This window comes from Pteronotus mesoamericanus, unplaced genomic scaffold (genome assembly GCF_021234165.1).
Source record: "Pteronotus mesoamericanus isolate MK-2021 breed Mesoamerican mustached bat unplaced genomic scaffold, CSHL_Meso_final contig_263, whole genome shotgun sequence".
Lineage (NCBI taxonomy): Eukaryota > Metazoa > Chordata > Mammalia > Chiroptera > Mormoopidae > Pteronotus > Pteronotus mesoamericanus.
Window position 1 is genome coordinate 3,692,623 of NW_026555112.1, and position 16,103 is coordinate 3,708,725.

Genomic DNA, 16,103 nt, shown 5'->3' on the forward strand with positions numbered 1-16,103 from the left:
GAAAGTATTCCACTTCCCTCCAGGGTAGCACACGCACCATGGGAAACTGCCTCAGATGTCACTCACTTCTGTGGCTTTAATTCCACCTCTAGGATGACACCTTGGAAATTCGTATTTCTTGCCAACCTCTTCCAGAACAACTGATTCAGATGTTTAATACCATTATTTCTGCCCCTACTTCATTCCAGACACACTGGCCCACCTTTGCTGTCCCTCCACCTTTCCCTTCAGTGCTTTGCCTGCCCCATTTCTAATGCTCAAATATTACCTCCTCCAAGAAGCCTTCCTGGACCATCCTAACAAAATAAGCACACCTCCCCCAGCTACATCACACTACCAATTATAAGACCACTCCCACGAACTACATTTCCTTATTTCCTTCATAGCAATGCCACAATCTATACCTTTTGTTTGTTTTGTTTGTTTTGTATCTCCATCTGCTAGAACACAAACTCCATATAGACGGATTCTTTTTTTTTCTTTCTTTTTTTTTCTTTTTTTTTTTTTTAAAGAGGAGCTTGCACTTGGTAGGTGCCAAATAGTTATTGCTTTAATAAATACATTAATCTGCGATGACTGACAATAAATGGTTCTATGAGGAGAGTCTACCTACAGTGTCTCATACCACCACTGATTATGGCCACATACTAATGAATAAGATTTTACAGAACTTTACAATCTTATGAGCAAAATCTCATAGGTTATTACTATCTGAATGTTTGTGTCCCCCTAAATGTATATGTTGAAATCCTAGCCACCAAAGGTGATGATAGGATGAAATCCTAGCCAGGTGGGTCCTTGTGTCATAATGGAATTAGTGCCTTGTAAAACAGGCCCCAGAGAACTCCCAACTCTGTCCACCACGCGAGGAAACAGCCAGAAGACATGCTATGAAACTGGAAGAGGGTCCTTATCAAAATGTGACCATGCTGGCACCCTGATCTTGGACTTCCCAGCCTCCAGAACTGTAAGCAACAAATTTCTGTTGTTTATAAGCTATGTGGTCTTAGCATCTAAACTTAGCTTAACTTAAGCTTAGCTGGTTCTATAGTATTTTGTTTTAACAGCCCAAACAAACTAAAACAGTTACCAACCTTTTTTTCTTTTCACCAGAACTTATTAAGGTAGATACTATTGTTATCATCATTTTACCCCTAAGGAAACTCAGGCTAAGAAGGTAAATATAAGTGGAGGTACAGTAGATGAGAAAACTGATAAGCTGTCAGAAGAGCAGACAACGCCAAGTGCACAGGCCTGGTTTTCTTACTAGGGTGACCACTCCTCCTAGTTCTAAGACTGTCCTGGTTTTAGTAATGAAAATCCTGCATCCTGGGAAAACCAGAACAACTCGTTACCCTATCTTACCCAGAAAATTGTAAATAAGTCATTAGACACTTCATGCAATCAGATCCCTGGCCATTGAAAATGCAATGACTAAAACATGCGGGATGGGAGTGGGGATGGGGTTCAGACCCTAAAGATATCAGTTACATGATACCTAGTTGATGAACCCACCCAGCTTGCTTCAAAGAGACGCTGAGACAGGAAGTCATTAGTAACCTTCAGAAAAGAAGCGGACACTTAGAGATGCCTTCCGTGGTCCTACCCTGGAAGATAAAGGTGGTAAGTAGGTCAGCCTGGTTATCAAGCTTCAAGCTTTCAGACTGAATCTGATTCACTAAGAGTCCAAAACGTACTCTTTGCAGGAGTGGAACCAGCCCCTTCAGGCACCCTGACCAGGAGAAACCAGCTTATTATTCCAGAAAGGAAAATTCTTCCTCTTCCAATTCAATACAGTTTCACGCTTTTTTCAGTATATTGGAAGTCTTGAATTAATTGTTCTGGTAAAGTAGCCATAATAATTTCACATGGGGGGGGTGTGTGTGTGTGTGTGTGTGTGTGTGTGTGTGTGTGTTGCAGGGAGGTAATTATTGCATAGGTGGCATTGTCTGCTCATCTAGGTAGATAGAGACTGTAGTGTTCATTCATGCCATTGGGTAATTGAAGTGAAGCAAGTATGTATCACATTTTGAAAGAGGCATTAAAAAAATCCACCACTAGATGATTCAGACCTAATTATCCTGTCTTTGCAGCAGCTGAGTTCAAAGCTCAAGTAGAGAACACATCAGCTTCAACGGCAGAGGGAATCGAAGGTGCTCCCCGGCTTTGGACTCTTCCTCTGCTCCAGGTAAGAATCATGAACAAGCTTCAGGTCCCTGCTGGCAGACAGTCTCCCGACGGGGATTACCCTCTTGCTGGAGATGTCCCAGATCTGGTAGGACACCTGAACAGGCAGCTGGCACGTATTCTGAGTTATGACAGTCTGCCTTCGTTTTTCTGTTTTGTTTATTTTTTTTATGTCACTCATGCTCACCCAGAAGACTGTGAACAGCTCTAAGAAAGAATAGAGAATTAGTTGGGACCACATGCTGTTTTGCCGCATCCAGCAGGGTTAAGAGGGTTTCTCAAGAGTCTGGGCTTGTTTTCACTTCCGTTTCAATGGGGAACCCAGCACAGTAACAGAAAATTCTAACGTGTGTCTCAACTGGCATGGCAAGGATTAAGGAACTGCTGTGATCGCTCTGCCTTGGAGCCAGGTCTTGAACCATATCGGTGACCAAGATCCTGCCAGAGCAAATGACCCTCCCACTTGCCTGAAATTGTTAGCTTGTCCATGTTCTGTATGGGGTTTGCTCAAAGACTTGGTATAAATTTTTAAGGTGCTTGTCACTAGAGATCTTGGTATAAAATCAGATGTGTGGACTGAATCCCTTGAAATATTCTCCAGTTCTTCCCGTGTCCCATACCTGTTGATTTAGACTTCTTGCATACATTTTACCTTCAAAATTAGAGTATTCTTAAAATCTAGGCTTTAAACCAATTGGACTTAATTTTTCAGCCTTTGCCTCTATTTTAAAGACTGTTTCATTCACTCATCGCTTCTTTAATCAATTTTTCCACAATCTGCTAAAACTCTCCCCCATGAGCAGTCACGGCAAATGGATCTGTCTCAGGAGTTTTCTCAATTGTACCAGAGTTTCCTTATTTCTAGTGACTGGAATGGCTCAGGCATGGGCCATCTAATTTAGAAGTGTTATTCTGTCCATATGTTGGTATGGAAATGTGATGAGTTCTAAGGCTTTGAATCTTGGAAAGAAGAAATTCCTCAGAAGCAACAAAATAAGTAACTTGGCTGGCAGAGTTTTAAAATCATCTTGGATCCCTTTCAACCGGCAACTCATCCTGCCCTTACTTGTCAGCCAAATTACTTAACCTTTTAAAAGTCATCTCCTTGCTTGACAAGGTTCGTTTCCTCTCCTGCCCATAAATTATCATCCTAACCAAACAATTGAACTGAAAGTTACATACAAGCCATCCCTTTATAGCCCAGGAATTTCATTCACTCATAACATTTTTAGAGGAAAAATATGTTTTTCTATATGCAATTTTGAATTCCTGGATCTCCATCAAAGTAGACCGCTTCAGAAACTTTCTTTAACCAAGATGGGAAAAAAGGTTTTTGCTGCTGGAAGGGAATTTAAAACCTCACTTGTGCCCAAGAAAATACAAAGGGATTTGCACTTGACGCTTGAAAATTTCCAGATGTTTAATGATTTTTTTCTCGACGTAGAAGATGGCTTCAGGAACTCCTATTTAAAATTCCCTAATTAAAATTAAAAATTCTACCATGTATCAAGTCATTAAATGAAAAAAATTATAAACACAAAAAATAGGAGCCAGATGAATAAGGTCTGATTCCCAGGTACCTGACTTAGCACATAATTTCAGACAGGTCATTCAGACTCTCCAAGCCCCTGTGCCCACATATCCAAAATGAAGGTAAGGATAGCATCCACCTGAAAGAACTGTTCTGAATTCTTTCACAACAGTTGGGGAACAGCCATGAACCTGAACCCCAGGAGTGGTCCCTTTACGCCTACAGTCCCATTCATCTCTGCTATCCCCCTGTCCAGGACCCCTTGGCCACCCCAGCTCAACTAATGGATCAAGGAGGGCCTAGCACAGATGGCAACTGGACCTAACTCCTGAGTCCATTCTGAGTATAAGATGTTAATTAATACCATCCTGCCTCCCAGAATGCGGAAGAGTTCACATTTGCTTACCCACTCCTCAAATTTCCACCAGCCCTCAGATCATTCATCGCTTGACAGGAGCCCCTCCCCTCCTACCCGAGCCCCTTCCCCTTAGCTCTCACTCTCATTCGTTCCTCTGTGCTTCCCTTAGTGTTGCCTGTACCCAGACCGCCCTCCAGCCACCCCTCCTTAGCCCAGCCCCTGGCGTTTCTGCCCAGCTTTTTTCTGTAGATTGTCTCGTATAACCCAAACCAACTCTGCAGGGCTGAAACGTCACACTGAATGCATATGGCCATAGTGGTGTTGAAATATTGAAATAACTAGGTATTAATAGTAAATAGCCACTACCCTGAGTTACCACCCCCACTGATCAGTCCTCCAAGAGCTCTGCCCTCCCCACGATCTACCACCTAACCTCCCCGATGGTGTTCTAGGACTGTGGCCAGCATCTGCTCTCATGGGTGCATGTGCTCTGCTAGTGTATAGATGCCTTCTCAATCATCTCTGCAAAGGACTATAATGTAGAGTGAGGTGAGGGCTGTTCCTTGATTTAATGATTCATTGATCCATTCTACCAATACTTACCAATCGCTCACTGTGTCCAAGACACTGTAGGACCTCCAAATGAGATGAGGTCTGTGCCCCCATGGTGCTTACATTCTGGAAGGAGAGACAGACAGTAAGCAAGAAAATAAAAATATACACATGAATAAATATATAATTTGAAGACTCAGAAGGAAATGAGATTAGTTTTTGCAAGTCAGAAATGGCTTCAGAAAGAAGCCTGTGTTTAAAATGGACCTTTGTCCCTGACTGGTGTGGCTCAGTGGATTGAGCACTGGCCTGTGAACCAAAAGGTTGCCAATTCGATTCCCAGTCATGGCACATGCCGGGTTGCGGGCCAGGTCCCCAGTATGGGGCGCACTAGAGGCAACCACATGTTGATGTTTCTCTCCCTCTCTTTCTCCATCCCTTCCCCTCTTTCTAAAAACAAATAAGTAAAATCTTTTAAAAAAAAAAAAGATTTCTTTTGTGTCTCTACTATGTACCGATATTGTACCAGACTTTGGAGGTACAAAAGTAAGACAATGCCTAAGATGAAGAGACAGGCAAGTAAAGACAATCACAACACAGAATGGTGCATGTTAAGATCAAGAACTGCTCCAAGTACTGTGGAAACTCAGAAGGCTAACCCGACTCACTTCACAGTCTCCAGGAAGAGACATTCATTCAACCATCCAAAATTGCCCATTCCCTACTGTGTACCTGTTGCTGTTTAAGGTGCTGAAGTGATGAAATTCTTCCTCATGAAGCCTAAAAGTTCCAGGAGGAGAGACAGGCACTAAACAAGTAACTCTAAGCTATGCTAGATGGTGATAAGTGCCTGGAGGAAAATAAAGAGGGGAGGGGCATAGAGAATATCAGGGTCAGCAGATTGAGGAGGGGGTTCTTGTTTTGTATAGAGAGGGTAGGAAAGGCTTCACTGAGGTAGCACTTGAGATATCTAAAGAAAGTAAAATATCTAGCCACATGAATTTCTAGAGAATGTTTGTGCCAGGCAGAGGGAACAAAAAGCACTGCTTAGAGTGTTCAGGAAAGATCAAGTCAGCCAGTGAAGCTGGGGGCAAGTGAGCCAGACCGACGTGTTAAGGAAGGAGGTCAGTGAGAAGGCAGAGGTCCGGCGTGGGGCATGGCCTTACACTTGGTGGAAGGGCTCTGGCTTTTATGCTGAATAAGATGGGGAACCACTCAAGGGCTTTATGGGGTGGGGATGACAAGTTCTGGCTTTCATTTTAAAAGGCCTGTTCTGGCTGCGGTGTGGAAGGTAGCCGGAAGAGGACAAGGGAAGCAGAGAGACCAGTAAGGAGGTGATTGCAAACACACATGAAATGATACTGTCTTGGTGTGATGATTGGAGGTATAGTGGTGGAAGTGGTGAGCCTGCCTAAAAGTTCATGGTGTTTATATTTGTGGCTCTTGTTTATATTGCATTGCATCATGCTGTATTGTGTTATAATCATCTGTCTCTCTATGTGACTCGCCCACTAGTCTGTGGGAAGCAGAAGTCAGAGGCCACACATAGGTCATCTTTACATCCTCAGCACCTAGAACATGTTCTGGTGTGTTCAATAAACTGGATGGATGGATGGATGGATAGTTGGATGGACAGATGGATGGGGTGAGTTCCATTAATGAGCAATGAAAATGAGAAAGCCTAGAAATGCTGGAGGGAATTGACCAATAAAAAAAGTCAATAATAATTAAGAAACCATAAATGTTGGTTAATTGCAGGTGTGTATAAAAATGGTCCAAGTCCTTTGGGGATGTTTTCTCCTGTGGAATGTCTACATCTCATCTGCTCAGACCATATACCCTGGAATCAAGGCAAGGGCTACTCAGCGTGCTCTGGACTATGGTGAGTTGGATATATTCAGAAGCCAGGCTGAAGCCCCCCAGGTGGAGTCTGTAACCCAAACCCAGGAGCTCATAACTGAGCTGTGTCATGACTGAGACAAGCTCTACTGCTGGGTAGTCCAGACCCTTATGCAGCAGCTACCGAGATGGCTGGGAAGAAAAAAATAATCCCCTTAACAGTAAGCATATCCAAACACAGATGCAGACTCTCTCTCTCTCTCTCTCTCTCTCTCTCTCTCACACACACACACACACACACACACTCACACACACTCACACGCATGTGCACACACACAGACACACACAGTGAACATCTCGGAGCTCTAAAGGAGAATGCATTATAGTACAGAGGAAAGGAGATTTGGAGTAAAAGTAACACCTTACAGTTTCAGAAAGGGCTTGATTTCAAAAGGAGCATAGAGTTCCCTAAAATTGTGTGCAGAATTTAATGAGGATGATGACTGTGTATTTTTCTTGAGAGCAGCTCCATACATTTATTTGATGCACAAAGGAGTCTGAAACACTATGAGATTGAGAGCCACCTCATTAGAGGTAGTTATAAACACAGGCAGAGAAAAGAGTTGGGCTGACATTTTCTTTGGGCTTAATTGGGGTGAGGACAGATTATATAGAAGAAAGGAACTGCAAAATCAAAGTTGATGGACCTGTTTCTTGCCTGTAAATTTTTGCCTAAGGTTAGCTAAATTATCAATTGATATTCACTGAGGTCCCATGGTGTACAAGCGTAGATGAAGAAAGTTAGGGACAAAGAAATTTTGTGACTTGCAGAATCACACAAGCTAGTAAATGACGATGTTGGGATTCCAGTCAAAGCTCTCTGACAGTGCCTTTGGTTCCATCTTTACATCCTTTACACTCTGTTGTTACATCCCCATAGTGCAATATTATTCATGGCATCATAGAGGATAAAATCTTTTCTACCTCATCTCCAACCAGGGTAAAATAAGTAGAAATGAGCTGAAGCTGCAAAGTAAGGGGTAAAGGTAAAACTTCCTCCTTGAGAAGGTTAAAATGAAAAGATCACTCTTCATTACTTTGGAAGTTACTTTTCTCAAACTTTTTAATGTGGAATAGGCCTCTCTTTCTCCCTGAACACAGAAGAATGTGTTCTGTGGTGTTGCCACATCTATACAGTTCTATTCCCAAATAAAAAGCAGTGGTTTCTAACCTCTTTGGAGTCCTGGGATCCTCTGAGAATATGATGAAAGTGTGGACCCACCCCCTGAAAAATGAGATACATACAGGGTGGGGCAAAAGTAGGTTTATAGTTGTGAGTACATGAAACACAGAGTTTATTTTTGTATTATTATTTATTATATTATTTTGCATATGAACAACTGTAAACCTACTTTTACCCAACTCTATATGCACATGTACAACCAATCACAGCCTGTATTAGAATTTCAGGGGGTTCAAAAGTTCCCAAAGAATTCCATGGACCTCAGGCCAAAAATTCCTGAGCTTAAAGAATCTAGGACCAGGGGGAATTACTTTCTGGGACTGACTATAATAAGGCCTAGATTCTGGAGCCCAATTGCCCATATTGGACTACTGGGTCCCCTAGTTCTTTGCTGGGAGACTTAGGTAAGCATTGGCCTCTTACCAGGCTTCCTCTTTGAGGTCCCATTTATTCATCCATAAAATGTGGATAAGGATAACATTTTGCACTTTTCCTATCATACTGTCATATGATAACATTCTTTGGCCCTGACCAAACAATGAAAATCTCTCATGCTGTTAGCGCTGGGTCTTGAGCAATGTTACTGGCCTCTCTCAGAACCAGTGTTTTCCTTTGTAAAGCCGGGACAATGATACCCACCTGGTATGATTGCTGTTTTCTAAGTAGCTAAGAGCATGCCTTACTCAATAAGTTTCACCTGTATGTTTAATGCTATTACACCATTACCATCTTTGTTTATTATCGAAAAACACTTTCTTTGGTTCTTTCACAGGCGTTCAAGCCGGCATGGAGATGATTGAGCAAATGGCCAAAGAAAGAAACATCCCAGATTTAAAAGGCTCTGAGTCTCTTGAATTTCTGAAGGTTGATTATGTGAACTACAATTTTACAAAGTAAGTGAAAGAGAAGAGCATTGCTAGCAGTGAAGTTCACCTTTAAACTCACAGGGTTGTAGACATGCCACGCCGGGTTCTGGTGTGACCTCAGGACCTGCAGGGCACAAGTTAACCAGCCTTTGGTGAGAGGCTCATCAGATAAATGACCAAAGGAAAAAGGGGTCCATGAAGCTGGCAAACAGGTGAGCATATGGGTCTTACACCTGGGTTCAGTTCGTCTCTCTGCTGCACGCCAGCTGTGAGCACCTGGCGAGTCTGCTCAGAGCCTGTGTCCACATGTCCTTGCCCCATTCCTAAACTGAGCATTCCAATCCAACACAGTCGTCTGCTGTGGCTACCTTCTCCATCACCTTGTAAAGGACGTTCTTATTCATTCCATTGCCTCCCTCACCCCTGTACACCTGGAAATTGAATTCAACCACAGCCTCAAACATAAATCTACTCTCATCAAATATTTTCCTGTTTTAGTAAAGGTTAGTTAAGGTTTCAGAGATCGCTGGGCACATGGCCTTCTGCCCTCTTGCTCTCTAGACCTTTCCTCCTCTGGAGCAGCACCAGCTCCTTCCGCTGGCCTCATGCAAAGCAGTCCCACCCCCTCCAGGGGACCAAAGCCTCTCCCTTTACACTCTAAATTGGTTGAAAAGTTACACTTTTCAGAGTAACTTTCCAACCTAAAAACTCTTTCTAAGAAGAATTCTGGTGGCAACTGTCATCTTTTCTGCCATGTTATAGCAATAAAATCGAATGTCAAAATCAGTAAACAGTAAAAATCAGGTGAAGTCACAAATGTGAAGATACTTTATGAAACTGAATCTGCTCGCTATACAAGTATGAGTTGATATCCATATTGAAAGCATAAGGACATCATTGTCAGAACAATAGAATTGCCACATTCATTCAAGTTCTCATTACACCCAGCCCAGAGTTTTGAAATTGTATTAATTAGGAATAAAGTTCAGTTGAATATAACAGCACACTACAATGTCTTAGGTGTAATAGAGATTGATTTTTGTCTCCCAAACAAGAAGCTCAAAGGAGATAGTGGAGGATTCCTATTGAAACCCCACAGTTTCATCAGTATCCCACCTTCTAATAGTTTTCTGCTCCACACCCTCAGCTCTGGCTTCTACTCTCAAGGTTGTCTCAAGCTCCAAAATGGCAGCTTAGCCATCAAATTCATGTTTCAGGCCCCTGGAAGGAGGAAGAAGCAAGGATAAAAAGGAATCTTACGAGCTGAGTTAGTCTCCTCTTCAATGAGTCTTTTTTCCTCAAGTTCTATTCTAACAATTTTCTGCCTGTGTAATAATGGACAGGACTTAGGCATATGCCACATTTGTTAGCAAGGGAGACTGGAAAATTAGTTTCCCAGCGAGACCAGTTTGTCATCCTGAACAAATTCAGGAATGGTTTGGAAAGAAGAAAGGGAGGTTCAGACAGCAACTGGCCACCTCTACTGTAGTTGCCCACAAAAGCCCCACAGGAAGTGCAGGGAGAGGATGTCTGTGTCCATAATGTGTTCAGTCTTAGAGGTTAGCAAAGAATAATGCTTCTATAAGCAATTCTCTGTAATTTACAATTTACCACAATGCTCTATCAATCAGTGATAATTCCCTGCTACTCTAACCCTTTAGAGTAATAACGTCCCTTCCCTTTGCAGCATTAGTTACAAAGAATGGGCAAGACCCATATGTATAAAAATGAAAATATTTCCAAGATACCTCTTCCCACTGGGGGTCTCAGGATGTGGGACAATGAGTAAGTAGGGAAGGATGCAAAATAGAGGAGATAACAAATAATCATTTCTTACTAACCATCACATTTATATCTTAAATTTTTCCTAATCTGAGCTCATAACCCTGCTTTTCTACTGTGCAACAGTCATACACAGGTGACCTCATTTTCTCTTCGTAACCTACTCGTAACAGTTCCTCTGAGCGATTGACTGGAAAAGGTTAGGTGTTTCACCCAAGGTTGCACAGGTAGCACAAAGCTTGTCTCCAAGGCAGTGCCCTTTGCACTTCACAACGTGAAGTGGCATGGCTTAGTGGTTAAGAACACAGTCTGAAGACAGATTGAGGAGGGTTCCAGACCTGGTTCTACCACATAGCTGACAACTGTCTTATCTTCTCATCTTTGAATTGCAGTTTGCAAAAACAGCAGTAGCCTCATAGGATTATTGTAAGGGTTAAAATGAGCTAAGACATGTCAATTGCTTACCACAGTGCCTGGCAGGGAGTAAATCACTCAGTCAATGTTCATAACAGTAACATCATAATGCATGTGGCCATCTACCTATGTAGATGACATATAGCCCACTGCATCCTAGTTACTTGTTTGACAGCTCAGAGAATTCTAGGGGGAGTTTACACTCTAAAATAATTTCCTCAACTAGGGAAGATATTGTCCACACAGAGGGGATTTGGGAAGAGATGGAAGACACTTTTTTGATTGTCCCAATGATTGGGGGGCAGGGTCACTACTGGCATTTAGTTCGCACATATGCCAAATATCCTGCCATATTTATAACAGTTCTCTACCCAAAAGTAGTTGTCCTACCCAAAATACTAGTGCTCCCCTCCTCACCCCCGCCATTTAGAAACACTGGAACAACAGGAAGAAAAAATAATGCTGGCAAATGTTGTACCTCTTTTTGTGTTTAAGGAAGCTAAAATGGTCAGTTATTTGCAAATCTGTTTCTAAATTGCCCCCACCCCAATCAATAAGACACAAAGAGCTTCCTGCCCAGAGTTTAAGGGGAATTAGAAGGCAGTGTCCAGAGGCAGCAGTGCAGGCCCGAGATTCTTTGCTCCGTGGGAATTCACACTCACCTGGCAGGATTTCCACAGCTGCATTTCCGATTTTTGTCTTACATAGACATGTGCTAGAGGAGTTGCACTAATTCCTCTGTTTCTTGTTTTTCAGCATAAAAATCAATGCCTTTTCATTTCCAAATACTTCGTTAGCCTTTGTGCCCGGGGTGGGCATCAAGGCACTGACCAACCACGGCACCGCCAACATCAGCACAAACTGGGAAGTCAGATCTCCACTTTTGTGAGTATTCCCTGAGAAGTCAGCTGCTGTGCTGCGGAGAAATGGAGCAAAAATCCAAAGTGTATAAATTTGCTGGTGTTTTTGATGTTAGTCTTCTTTCCTCAACTACTAACACTTCCCCAAGAGCATTTTTCCAGGAGAGATTTAAATCAGAATCTCTCTCCTGGGAGTAAGAGAGGGGTGGGGGCTGAAAATCTTCTTTACTTTAAAGGTGAGAGCCACTGACCAAAATGTCCTTTACAGTTTCCTGAGGGCTGGAAGTCCCAGACTGTTGGAGAACTGGACATGCACTCAACATTTGAGACCCCCCCCCCCACCAGGGAGTCACTTCACTGGATGATCTTAGTCAGCCAACACACTTTGCCATCTGTGGGTACATCTGATGGGACAGGGAGCTTTCCTACCTCACAAGGAGGCTGGAAGACAATAGTCAACCTCAGCCCAATTCTTCCTTAACAAAAGGCCTTTGCAACCTCCTTGAAAAGAAGGGATCAAATTCAAGATATGCTTACAGACCACCCACTGTGTGCAACCTGCTATCCTGGGTGTAATGTTTAGGTCTGCCTTGGTGCCTTGGAATAACACATTGATTCACCCACTTGATCATTTAACAACCATTGATTGAGTGCCTGCTGTTTATCATTTATTCCCATCTCAAGAACTCCAAGAACTTTTACAGACTGGAGAGAAGTGACATATTCTCCTATAAGTCACATGGATTCAGGTCTCCATTCTGGCCTTCGCTGACTCATCAGCCTTACATTGCATGCTTATTTTGCATCAGGCCATGAGCTGAGTCCTGGGGACGTGGACGTGAGTAACACATATTCCACTCCTTCAAGGAGTTCACAGGCCACATCTAAGTGTCACTTCCCCATCCATGCCCCTCCTACATAAAGTATGGCCAACTTTACCCTCTATGTTCTTACTCTCAACAAGCATTGTATATGAATGGTGATCAATATGCGCTCAGTCACATGAGGGTGGGGCAGAGTGCTCGGAATAAAATACCTGCAAGGTCCCTAAAGCTGTCACCATTCACATAACTCATTACTTCATTTGTTCAGCAAATATTCATTCACTCAGCACCTACTCTGCTCCTGCCTGTTGTTGGTGCCAAGAATCCAGAGGTAGCAAAGGTCCTGCCCTCCAGGGTCTCAGAGTCCGTGGGTAATCAGAGAACTGAGCCATCTCCTCCCCTGCCAAGGCCTGGGTAACCTTGCACTTTTTCTCTCAACAGCCAAGACGCAGGAGGAGCTGATCTGCTTCTCTCTGAAGTCTACTTCACCGGTAACCTTATCCTCGCTCAAAATGACTTTGGTCACCCAACCCTGAAGCTCCAAGACTGCTATGCCCAAGTGAGTCATGCGCACCCCTCATTCACCGGAGAACTCAGGTGAGCAAGCGTGCCCTGGGGCAGTGGGTAGCCAGGGGCTGGATCCTCAGGCAGCACTTAGGGGAAGTCTATAACTGCAGGTATGGCCCCTGAGTAAGGCCCTTTCCTTCCCTTTTTTCCTAGTGTCCTGTATAACTCCTTTGCTGAGCCCATTGAGAAACCCATTTTAAAGAACTTAAATGAAATGGTAAGTCTTTAGAGGTTACACAACCACAGTAAAATGCTATCAGCAGCAGTTCTGCCACGCTTTTGTTAATCCTTAGTCAATAAACCTTTTTTGAGCACCTACTGTGTGATAGGCACCACCCAAGGCACTTTCACACACATCACCCTACAGCGTGCCTTCCTCAAGCTCTTGCCACAGGGAGGGCAAACAATCAACAAGAATTTGCTTATCTTGTACCTACTGTGTGCCCAGCACTAGACTAGGGTCTGTTGGGGGTATGAAAAAGAAATAAACTTATCAGCTTTCTAGGGAAAGGAATTTCAACTCCATCTTGTGAAATAACTGAATGAGGACTTGAATTTAGTACATATTTATATGATAATTAGATCAAATTGAAGGGGTTCAGAGAAATGGGAAAATTAAGTAAATAGTGTCTGAAGTATCCTGGGAGACTGTTTTAGAGGATGCAGGACTTGAGCTGGGCCTTGAAGTATAGGTAGGATTTGGATAGGTAAGGACTGGGAAAGAAGAAAGGGTATTTCCAGTCAACAGAAACAGTGTCAGTTACGATGGCTTCCAAAACTGCAAGTACCCAGATTCTACAATAGAAGTCGGTGCTTGAGGAGGGTAAAGGCCAAGTTGGCTGTGCACCTGCCTTCCAAACCTGACCACACACCCCGACCCCGAACCCTTTACCCACAGTTTGTGGGAGACAAGGAGAGGGATGAAGAGGACTGGAAAGGAAGGGAAACTACTTTCTGGAAAAGAGGGGGAAGGAGAGTGTCTGACTATCTCCTTCTCCCTCGTGCTCAGCTCAGTGCTTGGCTCAGTGCTCAGTGCTCAATAAAATAGGTGCTTAATGAATGTCAGTGAGGAAATCAACACGTGGAAACACTGAGCAGCCTGCCTAATGAGGTTGCCTGCTGGCCGAGGGACTTTGTGTCTTCACAGTCCTTGTCCATTTTACCTGACAGGTGCTGAGTGCCAGGGAATGGGAATATTAAAGCGTGACAGGGAAATAGTGCTGCCCCTTCAAGGGCCTCATGCTTGATCATTCCTTTGTTCAAAGTGAGGCACGGTTCTTGGCCTCTAAGAGGAAGCCAACGGTTAAGTTTGCCTGGACTTAGAAGCCACAGAGGTTTGGCCTCTGGGATTCCCTCTGAGCCACTGGGAAATGAAAAGCCCAGACCACAACTGTCTAAATGGGTTAAGGCAGATTTCAGATGCTAGGGATGTGATTCCTGAACACTCCCTCCCTCCCTCCCTCCCTCTCTCTCTCTCTCTCTCTCTCATTTATTTATTTATTTATTTATTTATTTTTAGAGAGGGGAAGAGAGAGAGAAAGAGAGGGAGAGAAACATCAATGTGTGGTTGCCTTTCTTGTGCCCCCTACTGGGGACCTGGCCCTCAACCCAGGCCTGTGCCCTGACTAGGAATCAAACCAGCAACCATTTGGTTCACAGGCTGGCACTCAATCCACTGAACCACACCCGCCAGGGCATCCTGGCAACTCTCTTAACCTCTCCAGTTTTTCCATTTGTAAATAGGGCACAATAGTGCTTACTTCCCAGAGCTGTGGTGGGGATGAAATGGGGTTAAAACAACCTCTAACAAATACTGAATCCTTACTGTAAGCTGGGAAATTTTATACAAATTACCTCTATTTCTGCTTAAGATAACCTGATGAGGTAAATAAAGTTATCATTACCATTTTGCAGATGAGGAAACTGAGGACAGAGAGGGCAGGTAACTTGCCAAAGGAGTCACCCAGGCAGCCCAGCTCCCAAGCCTCTGCTAGTAACCAACACACTGAGTGCTTAGCACACGCCTGCCACACAGCAGGTCCATCGACATTGGTACCCTTCCTTCTTCCTCAAGATGTGCTTGAGTCTGACTCAAGATTGATTTGCCAATTCCAAACGGGGTTCTGATTGAAATAGGTGCCTGATCTCATGGGCTGTCAAACCAGCCCAACAGGGAAGTGAAGGCCCCAGCTGTAACCACTCCCAGCAGCACAGCACTGATGACAGGGGAGGGAAAAGGCACGGCAGGTTCCCCAGGTGTGACAGCACCGGCACGGACTGGGACACATGTCCTGTCATGCCGCAGGAGGAAAAGGCAAGGGCACATTCTTTCATGGGCCTCCCTGGGTGTAGTCCCAGTTGCTGTGAAGTTTAGTCAGCATTCAATGACATGCCACCCATGCATCCTAACTTGAGGCCCATAGGCATCAAGTAATTTAAGAGAAAGTCTTGATGACCAAAGCGAGAAGGTCTCCTAGCCTTCATCTGCAGGGTCTAAGCCCATAAATACAGGTTTCCCATATAATACGATAACCTGTAATTTTTTATTCCTTTTATGGCCAGCTCTGTCCCATTATCACAGGTGAGGTGGAAGCACTGAATGCCAATCTCAGCATGCTGGAGGGTGAGTCCCTGAGCTATCTATTCCGATGGCTTCCCCCCACCTTCCCACTCTAGCATTCTCCGGGTTTGCTTGTCCACACCCTATAGCTCCGGCTCTTCAGCCTGCTTTCCACCCTGCCAACTAGAGCCACAGGAAGGGATGGTAGAGACATGGCCTGTGTATGGGGTCTGCTTTTTGCTGCTGCCACCAACTTCTCTGCAGGAGGTACTGGCTGCGGGAGACTAGATGAGGCTCAGAGAATTAAACTCTTATTAGTGTTAATCCCAGCTCTGGCATTAAATCCATCTCCTTCAGAATGATTCATGCTGGTCTGGGCCAGGTTATGCCCTGGTTCTAGGCCGCTCATCGGCCCTTCTCTGCCTTCAGGATCAAGCCCAAACGCTTCAACGTGCACTGCAAGTGCTCTGGCTCCTGCTTCCCTCTCTCCACTGCATCTTGCACCTTCCCCGGCTCCAGC

At 44.1% G+C, this 16,103-nt stretch overlaps 1 protein-coding gene across 1 annotated transcript in view; it reads left to right on the forward strand.

Moving 5' to 3' along the window:
- The first annotated feature begins 6,264 nt into the window (after positions 1-6,264).
- BPIFC (BPI fold containing family C) overlaps positions 6,265-16,103 on the forward strand; it is a 30,647-nt gene continuing 20,808 nt past the window's right edge. Inside the window, exons 1-7 of the mRNA XM_054574501.1 lie at positions 6,265-6,273; positions 6,387-6,510; positions 8,483-8,603; positions 11,529-11,657; positions 12,898-13,053; positions 13,177-13,240; positions 15,586-15,646. Of these exons, the coding sequence (XP_054430476.1) occupies positions 6,265-6,273; positions 6,387-6,510; positions 8,483-8,603; positions 11,529-11,657; positions 12,898-13,053; positions 13,177-13,240; positions 15,586-15,646 (664 nt within the window). The remainder of the gene's footprint in view (positions 6,274-6,386; positions 6,511-8,482; positions 8,604-11,528; positions 11,658-12,897; positions 13,054-13,176; positions 13,241-15,585; positions 15,647-16,103) is intronic.